This window comes from Myodes glareolus, chromosome 24 (assembly GCF_982192425.1).
Source record: "Myodes glareolus chromosome 24, mMyoGla1.1, whole genome shotgun sequence".
NCBI lineage: Eukaryota > Metazoa > Chordata > Mammalia > Rodentia > Cricetidae > Myodes > Myodes glareolus.
The window spans coordinates 7,286,298-7,301,569 of record NC_142049.1 but is presented as its reverse complement, the minus strand read 5'-3'; the positions used below and the strand labels follow the sequence as shown (position 1 = coordinate 7,301,569).

The window sequence follows — 15,272 nt, the reverse complement described above, 5'->3', positions numbered from 1 at the left end:
GAGCTGGGCGTGCCTCAGAGCAGCAAGTCACAGAAAGGGCAAAGGCTGCCTGGCTGAATCCAGGACCTCTTGCCTACCAGGTCTCATATTTTCCTTTGAAAAAAAAAATCTATGTATATGCGTGTGTGTCTGTGTGTGTGTTACTAGAAAGAAACGGGAGACAAAGTGAGCCAGCTGGTATATTCATCTCTCTGTATAAAGTTTCAATGGTATTTACCAATCCTCCCCTTAAGAGTCAAATGTAGCAGGGATTCAGACAGTAGCAGTCTGTCAAATGGGAGGACAATTGCCCATCTGGTTTTCATAGCTGTCCAGTGACATTAACAGGCACCATTTAGGCGATTTTTGATCTTATATATATCTAGGCAAACCACGCCCAGGGTGTCTTAGACTTCTGGATTCAGAGCATCTTGTAAATAAACATTTACTGAGCCAACCAGCTGATTGCCAGGTGTAAGAAGGCCAGATTTGCAGGGGTGATTAGAACAGTGTTACCTTCAAGAGACTTTCCAATCAGGTAGTGTAAGGAGCAAGCCAAGCCGCTGTGAGGTTCACTCTGTGTGGCTCTGGGCACTGCGTCCTACATACAGACCCTCAGCAATATTATACCCGGGCCTCCAAACTGAATAAAACATCACGCTAGCAGGTGCACCGGGGCAGGCCCAGAAGGTTATGTTTGACTCGTTCAATGTTTGTGCGTGTTTAATCGGAGGCCTCATCTTTCACTCTGCAGTCTTACAGTGTGAGAGAATGGGAGAAGACGTGTCTCTGACTGTTGGATGCTAGCATTTCTCAAAAGAAAAGCCAAAATCTGAAATTTTGATGACTGAATCAGACAGTTGACTGATAAAAGTGACTGTCAAAATTGAGCATGGTGGATTCCTGTAATCTACTCGGGGCAGGGAATTAGAAGTTCAGGGTCATACTCTACAAAGGACCTGAAATCAGTTTTGCCTAGAGACATCAATGACTAGAAAAAGCCACTCTACACATGAAAGTGTAGGGGGCCGGAGAGATGGCTCAGCAGTTAAGAGCACTGTGTTTCTCAGAGGACCCAGATTCAATTCCCAGCACCCACATGGTGCCTTGCAACCATCCATAACTACAGGATCTGATGCCATCTGGCCTTCTCGGGTACCAGGCAAGCGTGTGGTACACAGACACACATGCAGGCAAATACCCATACACCACAAAATAGAAAATTAAACTCATTTCACAAAGCCATCATAAGATGTGAAGACGTGAACGAATAGGGATCCTTATGAAACAGGCGTAGATTTAAGTTTGTGATTCCTAGGCATACATAATCATTCATTTACATAGTCCTAAACCATGCATCCTCTTTAGAGTTGAAAGTTTAATTTTACTTAGATTTGTCATGAGGGATATCTAATCATTTTAATCATTTGGCTATCCCGAAATTGCACAAATAGTATTTCTGAGATAACTGCATTTCCGCAGCAGCCCCTAACTTTGTGGAAGCAGACTGTGCTGTGTGCCGGTTCCGGGGATGACGGAAATGACATGCGCCTGGCTTTTCTTTCCGACAGAGATGCGCATACAAATAAATAACGCAGAGAAACTGTTTCTCGAGAAACTCGGTGAGAAGGAGTATTGGGAAGAGTACAAGAACGTGGGAAGCGCACAGCACGCTCAGCTCATCGCTTCCTTACAGAAGGATATCGACACGGTCAAAGAAAACGCCGAGAAAATGTCAGGTCAGTCGCGACTGAGTTTGTTCAAATCCAATAGAAGGCCCGTGTTTCGCAGACAAAAAGTCAGGGCATTCCCCAAGTGCATTTGATAAGATCATTATCAAAACAGAAGAACCAGCTGTGTGCCCGCAGAAACCAGAGATAGTGGTTGAGTTGGGTGCTGAGGGGATGGGTGGGTGCTGAGGACCAAGGGCCAAAGGAAAAGTTAGAGGTTTCAATGGACTCTGTGTCCCCTGCATCAAAGGACTAGAGATGTAGTATCGCAGGAAACGGGGAAGGCAGTCTTCTAGAGATCCTAGACAAACACTCTCAGGGCAGGAGAGTCGACCTCAACTGCCGATGAGGACCAGGGATTGCAGTGAACTTGAGATAGGATCAGTCAGACGAGTAAAGGACCACACCCTAGACTCCCATAGGCGGTGGACAAGGAAACAAAGCAGAGTCGGAGACAACAGGAAGGCGCAGTGTTGGTCAACCAGCATCAGCCTGGCTTGGGGTTAGCTTCTCGGAAGTGACCCCAACATATCGGACAACTAAAGTCTTGAAGCACAAACGCAGTCTCTCAAGAACCTACCTGTGGTGTCTCAAACCCCTCCAAGGGCACCAAGGGCACTCCTGCACACCCCTGCCTTCAACAGGGAGTGGTTAGCAAGGGTACTCGCTACAGAAAGCACCAACTGAACCATAAAAGGCGGCCACGAGATTTTCACCGTAGCCCTTGGGCTGAACCCTCTACTCTGTTTTTAAGGAAAAGCAATCCATAGGATGCTATTTGGGGTTTAGAACAAGATAACATGTTAATTTTGCTTTCTCAGCATTAATACAGCAATGGAACTTGACCTTCAGAATATATTTGGTTATCCACTTTGGATAATTCATAGCAAAGAATGACTATGTTATCCAATTCCAGGTTTTACGATGTCTTTCCGATGCTAAGCATGAAAAATAGATTACAGCTGACCCACAGCAACTTTCAGATGACCACCTCTAAAGTTTAAATAAACAAATAGCATTAACCGGATGGACTAGGGCCTGAATCAAAGAAAGAAATCTGAGAAGCTGAACTGGAAGAGTTACATGGTCATGACACTCCAAATAAAAGTGAGGAAAGGACCCTGTGTGGACGAGCACAGGTCATCTAGAACAACCCAGATCTCCGTTTCTCACTTTTCAGATGTCAAGCCAGACGCGCTCCCCAAATCTGCCTAGCCTCTGCTCTAAGCCTCACGCAGTCTTGCTCAACACTATCAGAAGCCCTGTCCTGACCCCTGTTCGTCACTGGGGCCACTGGGGTGAACTCTCCTCTCTTCATTGCCCCCACTCCCCTCTCGACCTTAGCTGCCCCTGGAGAACCACAATTGGCTGCCACAACCCAGGTGCTGAAGCCTCAGACCACTGCTCACCAATGGCTGGCCGCTCACCACATTGAGTTTTCTTCAAAATATTTTTTCAAAATACTTTGCCTTCAGGGGAGCAGGAACACAGAAATACCCAGGAGTCATTTCACCTGCAGCTGTCCACATCTAACGAGGGGAAGCACAGATGAGGATGGAGTAACCGGCTTGGCCCTTCTGTCCCCTAGGAGCAGCCTTAGCTTGGCTATTGGCAGACCAGACCTGCCTTTCCTTCACACCAGTCCAAGGTCCCAGACTTCCGCTGTAGCCGCCTTGGTCTGTTAAGAAAATGTCCCCAGTTTTGCAGGGCTCCACCCCTAGACAAAGAACTACAGGCAACTACTGGGAGAAGGAGAATTAATATCTCCCATGAGTGAACCCCTTGCTGGTTGCTCAAGGCAGAGTGGTCAGCCTTGAAACCATTTGCCAACAACAACAGAAATGTACTCTGCAGGTTCTATTTATATCTGTCCGCGCAATGCCTCTTCCTCCAGCCTCCTAAGCAGACTTCCACCCTCGTGCTCCATTTTCGCTCAAAGGAGCACTGCTGGTACAATCCCTACGCACCCTTCAAGACAAACTTTTCACCTCCTCTATCACTGATAAACAGGACTGGAGAAATGGCCCGATGGGTAGAAGCCACACAAACCTGAGTTCGGTCCCTGGAACCCACTTAAAAACCTGGATGCCGGGGCACACATTTCTAATCCTAGCATTCTTCCTGGGAGAGGAGAGACTGAGACAGGAGAATTGCTTCCTATGCATAGTGGGAGAAACAAGAGACCCGGCTTCAAAAGCAAGGTGGAAGGGTACTGATCTCCACAGGCATGCTCACACACGAAGACCTCTTCCCCTGCCTCCCAGAGCTATCCTCTGATTTCCACACGTGTGCTGGAACATGTAGACCTGTTCACACACAAATCTTTTATTTAAAAAAAAAAAAGGAAAGGGAAGGAAGGAAGGAAGGAAGGAAGGAAGGAAGGAAGGAAGGAAGGAAGGAAGGGAAAGAACAGACCAAAGGATAGGAGTCCTGCCCCTGCCCCTGCCCCCACCCCCATCCCTGCCCTGTAGGGTGCTCAGCACAGGCCCAGGTCTGCTGCCTTCAGCCCCCTCCCTGTCCTCACTGTGTCTTCCTCACACAGGGAACCACATGCCCCAAACATTGGTAATCTAGTTAGAGTCGGATGTACACCATGAGACTCAACCAGATGATTAAGTCTGTATGCGCCTGCTGTGAAATTAGCAGCGTCCAATCCTGGGTGATCCAAGGAACAGAGGCTGAAACAAGCGTTGTTTCAAACTCCCCTCTGCAGAGGGAATCCTTTGAAAATACAAACCTTGGCGACCTTAGAAAATTCAGACTAAGGTGTTAGCAAATTGTTGGAGCATTTCTTCTGATCAGAGGAACTAAATGTTTCAGAAAAAATACATCCGTGGGAATTTGGGTTTGGGGTGAGATGTGTGTGGAGGGGAGAAGGGTCTTGGAAATAAAACTTCTGAACACCACAGTTTTAGCTCCAGTCGGTCCCACTAAAGCTTGCAATCTCTTTTTAAAGAACAGTATAAAATCACTCTAGAAGATGCCAGAAAGCAAATAATCGCAGACACTCTGATACAGCTGGACCAGAGGAAGGAATGGGCCACACAGGTGCGTGCCAGTTCTCTTAGAACAAAGCAAACCTTCTCATTCTTTCGTGTGATTTATCACTGAAAGCCATGGCATGCATGCCTGCTTGAGGCCAGGAATACATGAAGGTCATGGGCGGTACATGCCTGTTTTGGAGCTATGGTGGTACATGCCCTTTTGAGGGTCATGGTAGTACACACCTGTTTTGTGGCTATGGCGGTACACGCCCGTTTGAGGTACACATTCATACATGAAGGCGAAACACTCATACACCTAAAATCATAGAATAAATAAATCTTTAAAAAGTCAAAAATTAATATATTTTAAAAAGAGCGTTTGTCCTTTAGTAGCTGAGTGTTGGATTTGAAACATGATATTTAAATGAAACCATCTCACCAAGAAACACTGTCACCTGCTATAAAAGTCCTGTGGGTAGGACTGTAAATATCAGGCTGGGGATGTGGTTCAAGACAAAATTAGAACGAAGGTGGAGACAAACCCTGACCCACCAGCGCTGACGCTGTGTGTCACCTATGACAACTCTTCCTTCACGCAAACTTTCCTCATAGAATGCTGTGAAGTTCATTGACAAGAGCAACTACCGAGAGATCTGGGAGAATGACTGGCTAAAACACGAAGTAAGTAGAACGCGTCTCGATAATTTTATTTTTGTTATTGTTGCTGTTGTTGAACTGGCAATGACCTTTAATTATAAAGTTGAAGTCATAAGACAAGCATGGACTTTTTACTGGAATAGAGGAATGTCCAAGTAAACCCTTATCCTATTATATTGTTACTCAGCAAATGCCATAAATAATCTCAATAATAACCAGCAATAATTTGGAGACTTAATCCACACTGTACACCCAAAGTTTCACTGTGTCCTGAATGAGCTTGCCTCCTGCTGGGCTGTGGGCAAAGCTAAAGATCATTCCGGCTCCTAGTTTAAGTCACCCCTGGGTTAACACATCATCCTTTGGAAGTGTGTCCAGCCTTTTAGACTTCCTTTCCTTCCCCTGACCTGACCTGATGCACAGGGCAGAATGGCTTACATTACCTTTGGCAAGCCGGTGGCAGCTCGCACTTAGACCCCAGTGGTTCCCTTTACACCCCAGCTCCCTCTGCCCTTCAGCCCTGGAGGAAGGGCTCTGGTCTTTTCCTTATACTAGGGGCTCAGATCTGTAGGATATTGTGTTGCAGTCCAAAGCAAACCCACAGTATAGCCATTTACCTGTGATCAAGATGTCCTTGAAGGACCTGTCCCTCTCCAACCTGTCTGCTGAGCGGAGACCTGCTCCCTGGGTCAGGCTGTGTGGCAGTTTTCTGGGTGTGGACAGTCAGTAAGGACTTCTAGAGCAGGCTCTATACCGTCACTGCTTTGATTTGAGTAGTCCTTGTTATTTGGAACTGCCCTGTTCTCCTCACGTTGTACATGCAAGTCACTCTGTCCTGATCTCTAGGACATCTGTCCCCTCATTGCCTGGAAACTTAACTCGTCCTTTAGATGCAGACTTTGATGAGCAATTTCCTTGTGAGTCATTTCATATTGCTCCCAGGACATCCTGAGAGCCCCAGTTTCCCCAGAGTTTTCTTGCACTGCTGAATTCGTGCTAAAACACGCTGAAACTCTGTCCATGACCTGTGTGCTTAATACACAGAGCAGGCTATACCTTTCTAACCCTATGTCTACAGTACTTGAAAAATAATCTTTGCTTATCAAAAATAGCTATTAAATGAATGAATGCTAAAAATGTCTATGAATATAGATATGCTTACTCATTGAGGGGATGAGTCATAAGCATACTCATATACACTTTTAGTTTAGAAGCAGTTATACCAAACTGTGAATTATATTGTGGCTCAAGATGTATCTTGCTTCTCTTAAGGGCACCTCTGCAATAAAATTGCAGAGATACAATAAAGAATCCATCTGCAAAGACACCAGGTGTAGTGAACTAGAAGGTGAGATTTACACACACACACACACACACACGCACACACACGCACACACACACACACGGCATGAAAGTAAGCTGTTGAGTAAAGTGGCAGATAACATTTGGTGCAGATGTTGTAAGTGTGCTCCGTGGGAAATGCAAAACTCAGTCTGTTTGGGAAGTAGGGGGGAGCCTCTGCTCAGAGTCCGTATGAGCTGTAGGAGGCAGAGAAAGGAAAAGGAGCAGAAACCAAGAACCGCCGGCATCCCTGGGACTCGGTGCCATTTCCTTCGCACAGAACAAAGCAGCTGTCCTGCAGGCTCTCCCCCAAGAACACTGAAATCACCTGATAGTGTTTCTTTTCTTTTTAATCTTTCAATACATTTTATCTTGTTGATGAGTAAAGCAATGAAAGGCAGATGTAAACAACAGAACTAAAATACACAACGATGGAGTTTCTAGCATAACCATGAGGCCGTTCATATGCAAAGATTCTATGATTCCAACTGTGATATTCATGAGGACACAATCTAAATATCCTACTCCTGATTTCTCAGTCCACAAAAGTCCTCCTGCCCTGACTTGCCTTTATTTTCAACCTTGAATCTACTCTCTCTTTGTGAGGAAAAAATTGGGATGAAAACAATCCTGTTCATGCAATGGTGGAGAAAACGCCACCAACCCTTAGACCAGTGGTTCTCAACCTTCCTGATGCTATGACCCTTTAATATAGATCCAGGAACTGGAGGATACTCAGGCGGGCAGACCCACCTGAGATGGATAAAGAAACAGTGTCTCCGATCCTAAGGCCATGGGGAATATGTGTTTTCAGATGGTCTCAGGCAAGCCCTGTAGGGGTCGCAATCCACAGGTCAAGAACCGCTGCCTTAGACCTTCTTAATATGACTGAAGGATCACTAAGAACAACTGGACAGTGGACGAGAAAAACCAAGCGAAACCAAGGAGAGCAGAAGCAAAAACTAGTAATAAAAGCCATCCCAACAAGATGTCTGAGGGAAGCTCAGAAAATTGAAAAGGGGCTTTTATATATATGTTCGAAAAATCTGAGGGCTATCTTATTTATAAAACGGGATCCTTCAAGACCAAAATAATCAAATATAAAACAAGATGCGGAGTTCATTCTCTCAGGTCAGGGAGAGACACATCACCAATGTAAGAGGCACAGTATCCCAAAACCATGAATTCTAGAAAGATAAAGCAGACAGAGTCACCAGCGAAGCAGTAGAAGAAATCCCTGGTTGCTGAGAACGCAAACCAAAGGCGGCAGAACCAGGGAGCAGTAAACCAGCACTGGGGGTGATAATGAAGTTCAGGTGGAGAACGTTTTTGAACTCGGAATTCTAGCCTCCACTCAACTAGATTAAAGGAAACAAAACAAAACAAAACCCTATTCCCAGAATTTCAAGGGCTGTGATATTTACTTCTCAGCCATCCTCAGGAATTTACTGAACTGTACACTTAACAGCACAAGCTAGTGTACCAAGAAAGAGAGAAACAGGAAACGCTTGCTTCTCTAAACTCCAGGGAAGAGTCGCCCGCCCGAGGATAATTGTGTTTCAGGCTTAAAAGGCAGGCAGATTAGAAATGACGTCATTTCCAGGCTCCAAACCCACGCACTCATCAGCCAGCTGCGACTCCGGGTAGGCTCACCACAGGCATCTCCGACTCTTGAATCGACAACAGCTGCCCGTTTCCCTGACACTGCTTCTGGCCCCACGCTGTGTCTGTCCCCGTGAAGGACCCCACGACTGTGCTATCACCCAAGTCCGGACTTTGGAAGTCCCGAATGTCTTTTCTACTTCCAGAAGGCCTCCGCGTCCCACAAATCCCGACCAATCGCTTCTCCGCCACTGCCCCCCTCCAGGCCCTCAGCAACCACACCCCATCTGTCAGGGATGCCTTACTTGGTTTTGCTTCCCTTAAGCCAGACTCTTCCTCCTCATCCTCCACACAAACTCAAGAGTCTTCCTTCCGAAATGTAACCCAGACTCTGTCCTTTGGCAGTGAGTTCGGACGTTCAAAGGGACGCGATAGATGATCTTCCAGAATCGTAGGCTGGGCACACATTGTGTATCATGTTGCCAGGTTTGGAACCATGATGGCTAATACAGTCACCGTGACAGGATCTAGAATCATCTAGCAGGCATAAGCCTGGTCATCCAGAAGAGAGTTTCTAGACTGGGCTAAGTGAGGCGGGAAGATCCATCTTGAATGTGGGCAGCACCGTTTCATGGGCTGGGACCTCTGCTGAATTACAAGAAGGTGCTTCCAGCACCTGCGACCTGGCTTTCCTGGCCAGGTGACCTTTACACGAGCCACTTGTCTCTTCAAACAGTGACCCAAATCAGCCCCTTTTCTTCTTAAAGTTGTTTCCTCAGGTCTCAGAGCAACACCAAAGTAACTATCAACCATATGGGACTCTTCCTCGCGGTCATAGTCACTGGACGCCTTATTAGCAGTGTTTCTGAATTCTGACCAATACTCTAGGTGTCTCTAGTTCAAGCACTCACCGGCTCCTAAAAACTCTCTTTACATTTAGACATAGCCAGCCATGCTTACATGTTATATATAAAACAAAACTCACTATTTAAAAAAAGAGATCTATTTTTTTTTTAATGTGGGCGAGTGTTTTGCCTGCATACATGTGTGCGCTCTACGTGTGTGTCTGCCGCTTATAGATAGGCCAGAAGAGGGCAGCAGATCCCCTGGGACTGAAATTACAAGTAGTTAGGAGCCTTCATAGGAGTGCTGGGAACTGAATGTGTGCTGGCATGTTAGTCACGATGATTCTCTGACACACATCTTTCTCATTACCTCATGTGAGCCCTATGTGGGCCCCGTGTGGGTCCCGAGCTCCGAGCCTCCATCTTTAGTTGCCTGTAAAGACGTTGGTGGCGATGGGAAAGGCACTGGGGTTGACACTCCTGCTGTGGGATGTTAAATTACTGTTCCAGCTTCTCCTTGCTCCTCACTGTCCAGAAACACCAAAGGAAAAGTGACTTTTAAGGTTTTGCCTCTTCTCTCTTCCTGGGTTTCCCGTCTGAGTAGTTAACGGTTCCAGAGTATTAGGAGACAAATCGCACACCGTTTCTGTAATATTGTCGACTAATGTGTTGTGTGTGAGGGCACTCGGGACTGAACTGAGGACCTGTGTACAGGGCAAGGATTCATTCACTTAGCTCCACCCTATCCCCTTATCCTTTTACCCTTTTTTTTTTTTTTAATGCAATGTTGGAGATTGAACCCACAGCCTTGTGCATGCTAGGCAAGCACTCCCACTGAACTGCGCCCCAGCCCTTTTTATGTTTGAGACAAGGTTTCTCAACATTGCCCAGGCTACCCTTGAACTTGTTCTGTAGTCTGCATAGCACTTAAATTTGCATCTCCCTATCTCAGCCTCTGGAGGAGCTAGGAGCAGAGGCTTGTGCTACCAGGGCCACCCTGACAACAGCAGCCAAGTTACCTCTGTAAAGTCATGTTAATATGAGTCTATACTATTACTCCCAAATAATTACAATGAATGTCCCACTTTAAACAAGACTTTGAGATGGAAGTAGGAGGATCTACAAGTTAAAGATCATTCTTTGTTATATAGCAAGTATATCTGAAGGCCAGATCTCTACATGAGACCTTATCTCAAAACAAGTAAGTAAAAAAATAAAGCAAGGTATCAATAATTTACAACTCAAGTGGGTTAATAGTTATAGAGTGTTAGGGAATGCTTATTATACTTTTGTTAAATACAACAGCATGATATTATAATAACTATTCAACTCTTGATTTCATAAGATGTCACAGATCTTAGATTTAAGGGGAATGACTTTTAAAAAAATTCCTTATCTGGCTGATAAAAAAGGCTGTATTGATGGCCTGACTCTTCTGTTAAACCCTCACACTATGTTTGGGTTCATTCCATGTTACTTCTTATAATTCATCAGAAATAAAAGGGAAAATGCCAAGCTTAATTGAATCATAGAGCTTAGAAATAAAGGGCAAAGCATTTCAAGGAAATCCAATAGGTTTAATTTCTCTATTATGATAAATATTAATTTTGACATGATTAAGTTTACTCAAAAATTAATGAAAACTATTTCTTATTATAAGTTCATCACTGCATTCAAGAGTTACCCAGACACAGAACAATTAAGTTGATTTATTTCTTTGGAGAAGGCTAATAAGGACTTGAAAAGCATTGCTAGGGATGGGACTTCTGAGAATTTTCCACTTCATTCTCTCTCTGCAAAAAAAAAAAAAAAAAAAAACAGAGCACAGATGCATCAGAAGGGTGCAGGGCATCTTGGTGCAGTGTTTCTGCTCTGTGCTTTCATTCTGTGTACTTATTAGGAAAATGAAGACAATTGAAATTCCCAAATGACTTAACTACCCTAACACAGAGAAACAAGACAAAGGGGTCAGAGGCTCATAATCTCAAAGGGGCATAGGGCTCACATGGACCTTGCTGAAGAAAAGGTCAAGTGTACACATTTGAATCAGGCCCCTAGATCCCTGATTTAAATAGTTTGAACTGTCTGTCCTGATCTCTACATTTCTTAGGTATTTGGGGAAACGTGGTTTTCTGCCTCTTCTACCCTTTCATGTTTCTTACCTCAGAAATCTGAGAATTAATATGATTATTCATTTCCCTAGTATTTCAAAAGCTCAGGGAGTTAACAATACATATGAACATCACTGCACAGTCTGAAGAGGGAAGTGATGCCACAAACTACCCTAAACCCCTGCAGAGCTATCTTGGTACCAACTTTGAAAAGAGCTGGAGAACTGTGTGCTGCCTCCCATGCATGTCCAGCCCACGGCCAGGCATCTTCCCAACGCTCTATATTTTCCTTGTACAGCCTCTATAATGTCCTTCTCATCCTTTAAAAACAAGCCTTTCCTTAAGGCATTCGAACTTGTAATCAAGGTAATCAGCTCTGAACATCCAAGACCCTACACACCAACCACCAGCTTCCTATGAACCTAAATGTTTGAGATAGGAAGTGCCGTTGGTCTTCCCGACTCTAAGCCACCAGCAGTCTGAGCCGTGATAACAAGCATTGGCGTGTTGGCTGGGTTAGAAGCTGTCTTTGGGGGAAGGGTTGAGTCTTGGTCACCTTTGTGTCCTATACTGTGCTGGCTTCCCAGAAGATTTCATCTCAATGATCCTGGTCTCTTCTCCATCACCACTAAATTCATAGCTCCAGCTGACCAGCATCAACTGTCCCAGTAAAGCAAAGGGTTTAACTTCAGTGGTTCTGGTCTCTTGCTAATCACAGCTGATCCTTCAACTCCAGCTAACCAGAGCCAGACTCTCAACCCGTGCAACAGCTTGCAAGAGAGTCTTTAAATGGCTCGCACATTTCCCTCCGGAACTTCCAAAGCTGGGTGTCCATCGCCTGCATTGCGCTCAGCGTTCTTATCTCCCAGGCTCCCATAGAACAGCTCACCAAGCCTTGAATGCTCAACGACTTTCCAGCTCCAAGTTACCCAGTCCTTCCCCAAACAACGTGGTCAGGGCTGTCACAGAGTACCCTAAGATCCCAGCACCAATTTCGGTCCTCCTTAGTGTTATCGTGGCCGTGATGAAATTCCATGACCAAAGCAAGTTTGTGAGGGACGGGTTGGTTTGGCTTACACTTCCACATTGCTGTTCCTTATCAAAGGAAGTCAGGACAGGAATGTAGAGGAGGCAGGAGCTGATGCAGAGGCCATGGAGGAGTGCTGCTTACTGGCTTGCTCCTCATAGCTCACTCTTCTTGTTTTCTTATAGAACCCAGGACCACCAGCCCAGGGGTGGCTCTATTCACAATGGGCGGGGCCACCCACATTAATCACTAAGTAAGAAAAAGCTCTAGGGGCTTGCAGTCTGATCTTAGGAAGGCATTTTCTCAGTTTAGGCTCTCTCTTTTTTGATGACTCTAGCTTGTGTCAAGTTGACATAAAACTTGCCAGGGCATCTCAGAAGCTTGCCCAGATTAGAACCCACGAATTTCACAAACATGAATGCTTCAAGATTCCCAGCTCTCACTGACTCTGGGTGACAAAGCAGACGCCATTAGCTTCTCCTGGCCCGAAGGAGCAAGCTTCAGCTTCTGCGTTTTTGTTTCCACTCGGTTTCTCTGTTATTCCCACCAGTCAACCACTCTTGATTTTATATTTAGTTCTAACTCTCATGTCTTGACTGCTTCCACAAATATCTGCAGATGTTGATGCCTGTGTAATATAATCACACTGCTGGGGTGGCAGAGAAGTGACTTCAGGGCCCAACCAAGTAACTTCTAGGAGTTCTTCCCTCAGACGAGCCTTTTCTCTGATATTTTTCTTTGTATTGATAAAGGGTTGCTTATGCTAATGACTGATGTGCGCGACGAGATGGCAAAGCCGAGGCACTATGTGGGCCAGAGACAGGGCTTCATTCACGTCTTCGTCTTTTGCTCCTTGGTTTTAGTGATGTCGTTCTTCTTGGCCTGGGAGAATTTCCTTGATCTCAGACCTGCTCTTGGGTCTGCAGGAGCTTCTTGTGGGCCTGACCTGCCTTCGGCCTGCAGATGTGTTCCATGGGAGCTTTCTTGGTTTTGAACATATTCCTCTCCGCCTTCAGATACAGGCTGCGATATATAAGCTGGCCATTCTTCTTCTCAGATTCACAGTATCTCCTAAGCAGTCCAGGCAGGATCCTCAGTCTCCGCCCCTTCTTCTGGCAGGGCCCTTCCACTTACGTAAACCTACTTGCCTGCCCGTGCATATGGCAGGACACTTTTTGACCACCAAGCCCAGAAGAGGCTTACAGGACATCAGCCCATCTTTCACCAGCCCCTGGATCTACCGAATGAATGGGAGTGTCACTGGTGATTTCACCGGTTTCTCTGAGGTCAATCCAGATCTTTACATCACAGGGTAGGAAACAAAGGAACGCCTCTTTTAAAGCCGGAGCATGCGCATGGCTACCAGACTTCTTTAGACGAAGATCCCAAACACACTTTTAAAAGACTGACGGGAACTCCATCAACCAAACTGGCAAATTCTGTTCATATTTGAAAACCAGATTCTTGGGCAGTGTTTGCCTCTTTCTTACTTGCTCATTTGGTCCCCAACTCCTCCCCCACTCCCCCCTTAATTGTGCCCTGGTAGACTTGGCTCCTACTTCCCAGGAGACACGACTTGCTTCTACATTAAGCCCTGCTCCATCCTCACGATGTGGGTCAGACATCATCCTTCCTGTCAGTTTCTCATTATCCCGACATCTGCAGCTCCCAGAGGGGCTGGCTTCCCTGCTTCCATCCAGGTTTCCAGCACCCCATCTTCGGTCAGCACCTTGCCCAGGAGACTAAGAGATCCCATTGTGGAATTAATTTCGTATCTTGATCATTTGTAATATGTTTGCTGGCACACGTAATGGTTTTAGTACAACAAATGCATTGGCAAATATTTCATATATATGCATTTCTCAGAACTGGCACCAAAGAGAACATAATCCTAGTACAGAGGTCGGTAGAAAGGACTTTTAGGCATTTAAAAAAAATACCACCATATATATCACTTATTTTAGTGTGCTTTCATTGTCTTATTTGTAATTGCTGTTAGAGAAAGTCCCATTCACTAACCAATGGATCATATTGCTAAGTGAATTTTGTCTTCCTAGCTCTGCTTCTGGCTCATATTTAAGTTCAGCCATGCTTCTGGGGGGTGAAAAAGGGCAGGTTCTGCTGTGGTAACTACCCACCAGGCCTGTTTAAGGCCTAGAGAACCACCCCACTCTTCCTCTCAGCAACAGAAGGACCAGGAGAACCCAGCTATAAATCACGAATGTGAGCTCTTCCCTCAGGCCAGTGTCCTTTCAAGAGTCGAATCCGTGTCACTGAGTGAAGCCAGTAAGTACCAACACCCCATCCCCTCTTCTGCAAACAGATTTTGATTCTCAGGAAGGAAGTCGAAAAGCTGGAAAACTGTATTCATGAACTAGAAGAGGAAAATCTGATGCTTATTGACCAGTTGCTTAACTGTAGACTTGTGGATCTCAAAATACCCAGGTGAGATGCTCGCGTTTGGTGCTCTCAGAAGACCCAGGGCAAAGTCATTAACATTTCTAGAAAGGGTTTTGTAGACATTATACCTATAAAATGTTGGTGGGGTTTTTAAGATAATTTAGTCAGGTGTTACATGTAATCCCAGCACTCAGGAGGCTAACACGAGAGGATTACCATAAATCCAAGGCCAGCATAGGCTGCATAATTCTAGGGCAGCCTAAAATACAGAGTAACACGCTCTGTTTAAAAGATTTACTTCTCCAGTGCTTCCCCTAGATGACAGGAGGCAAAGGGAAGGGAACTTAACCACTGACCCAGTGGTTAAGAGCACAGGATGCTCTTCCAGAGGACACGGGTTCAAGTCCCAGCACTCACATGGTGGCTCACAACCATCTGTAACTCCAGTGCCAGGGGAATCCAATGCATGCAGGCAAAATACTCTCATGTGTAAAATACAAATAAAGAATTCATTAGCATTAACGGACAGTAGTATGTGCTACCGCACGCATGCATGTGCTTTAAATAACTTACATGCCTTACCTCCCCCATCCTCC

General features: G+C 45.5%; 1 protein-coding gene across 2 annotated transcripts in view; it reads left to right on the top strand.

Moving 5' to 3' along the window:
• Ccdc83 (coiled-coil domain containing 83) overlaps positions 1–15,272 on the top strand; it is a 36,673-nt gene that overhangs the window by 17,922 nt on the left and 3,479 nt on the right. The window contains exons 5-8 of one of the 2 annotated variants that reach the window (XM_048435159.3): positions 1,551–1,718; positions 4,666–4,757; positions 5,306–5,374; positions 14,600–14,721. In XM_048435159.3, the coding sequence (XP_048291116.3) occupies positions 1,551–1,718; positions 4,666–4,757; positions 5,306–5,374; positions 14,600–14,721 (451 nt within the window). The remainder of the gene's footprint in view (positions 1–1,550; positions 1,719–4,665; positions 4,758–5,305; positions 5,375–14,599; positions 14,722–15,272) is intronic. The other variant, XM_048435160.3, reaches the window with a different exon arrangement.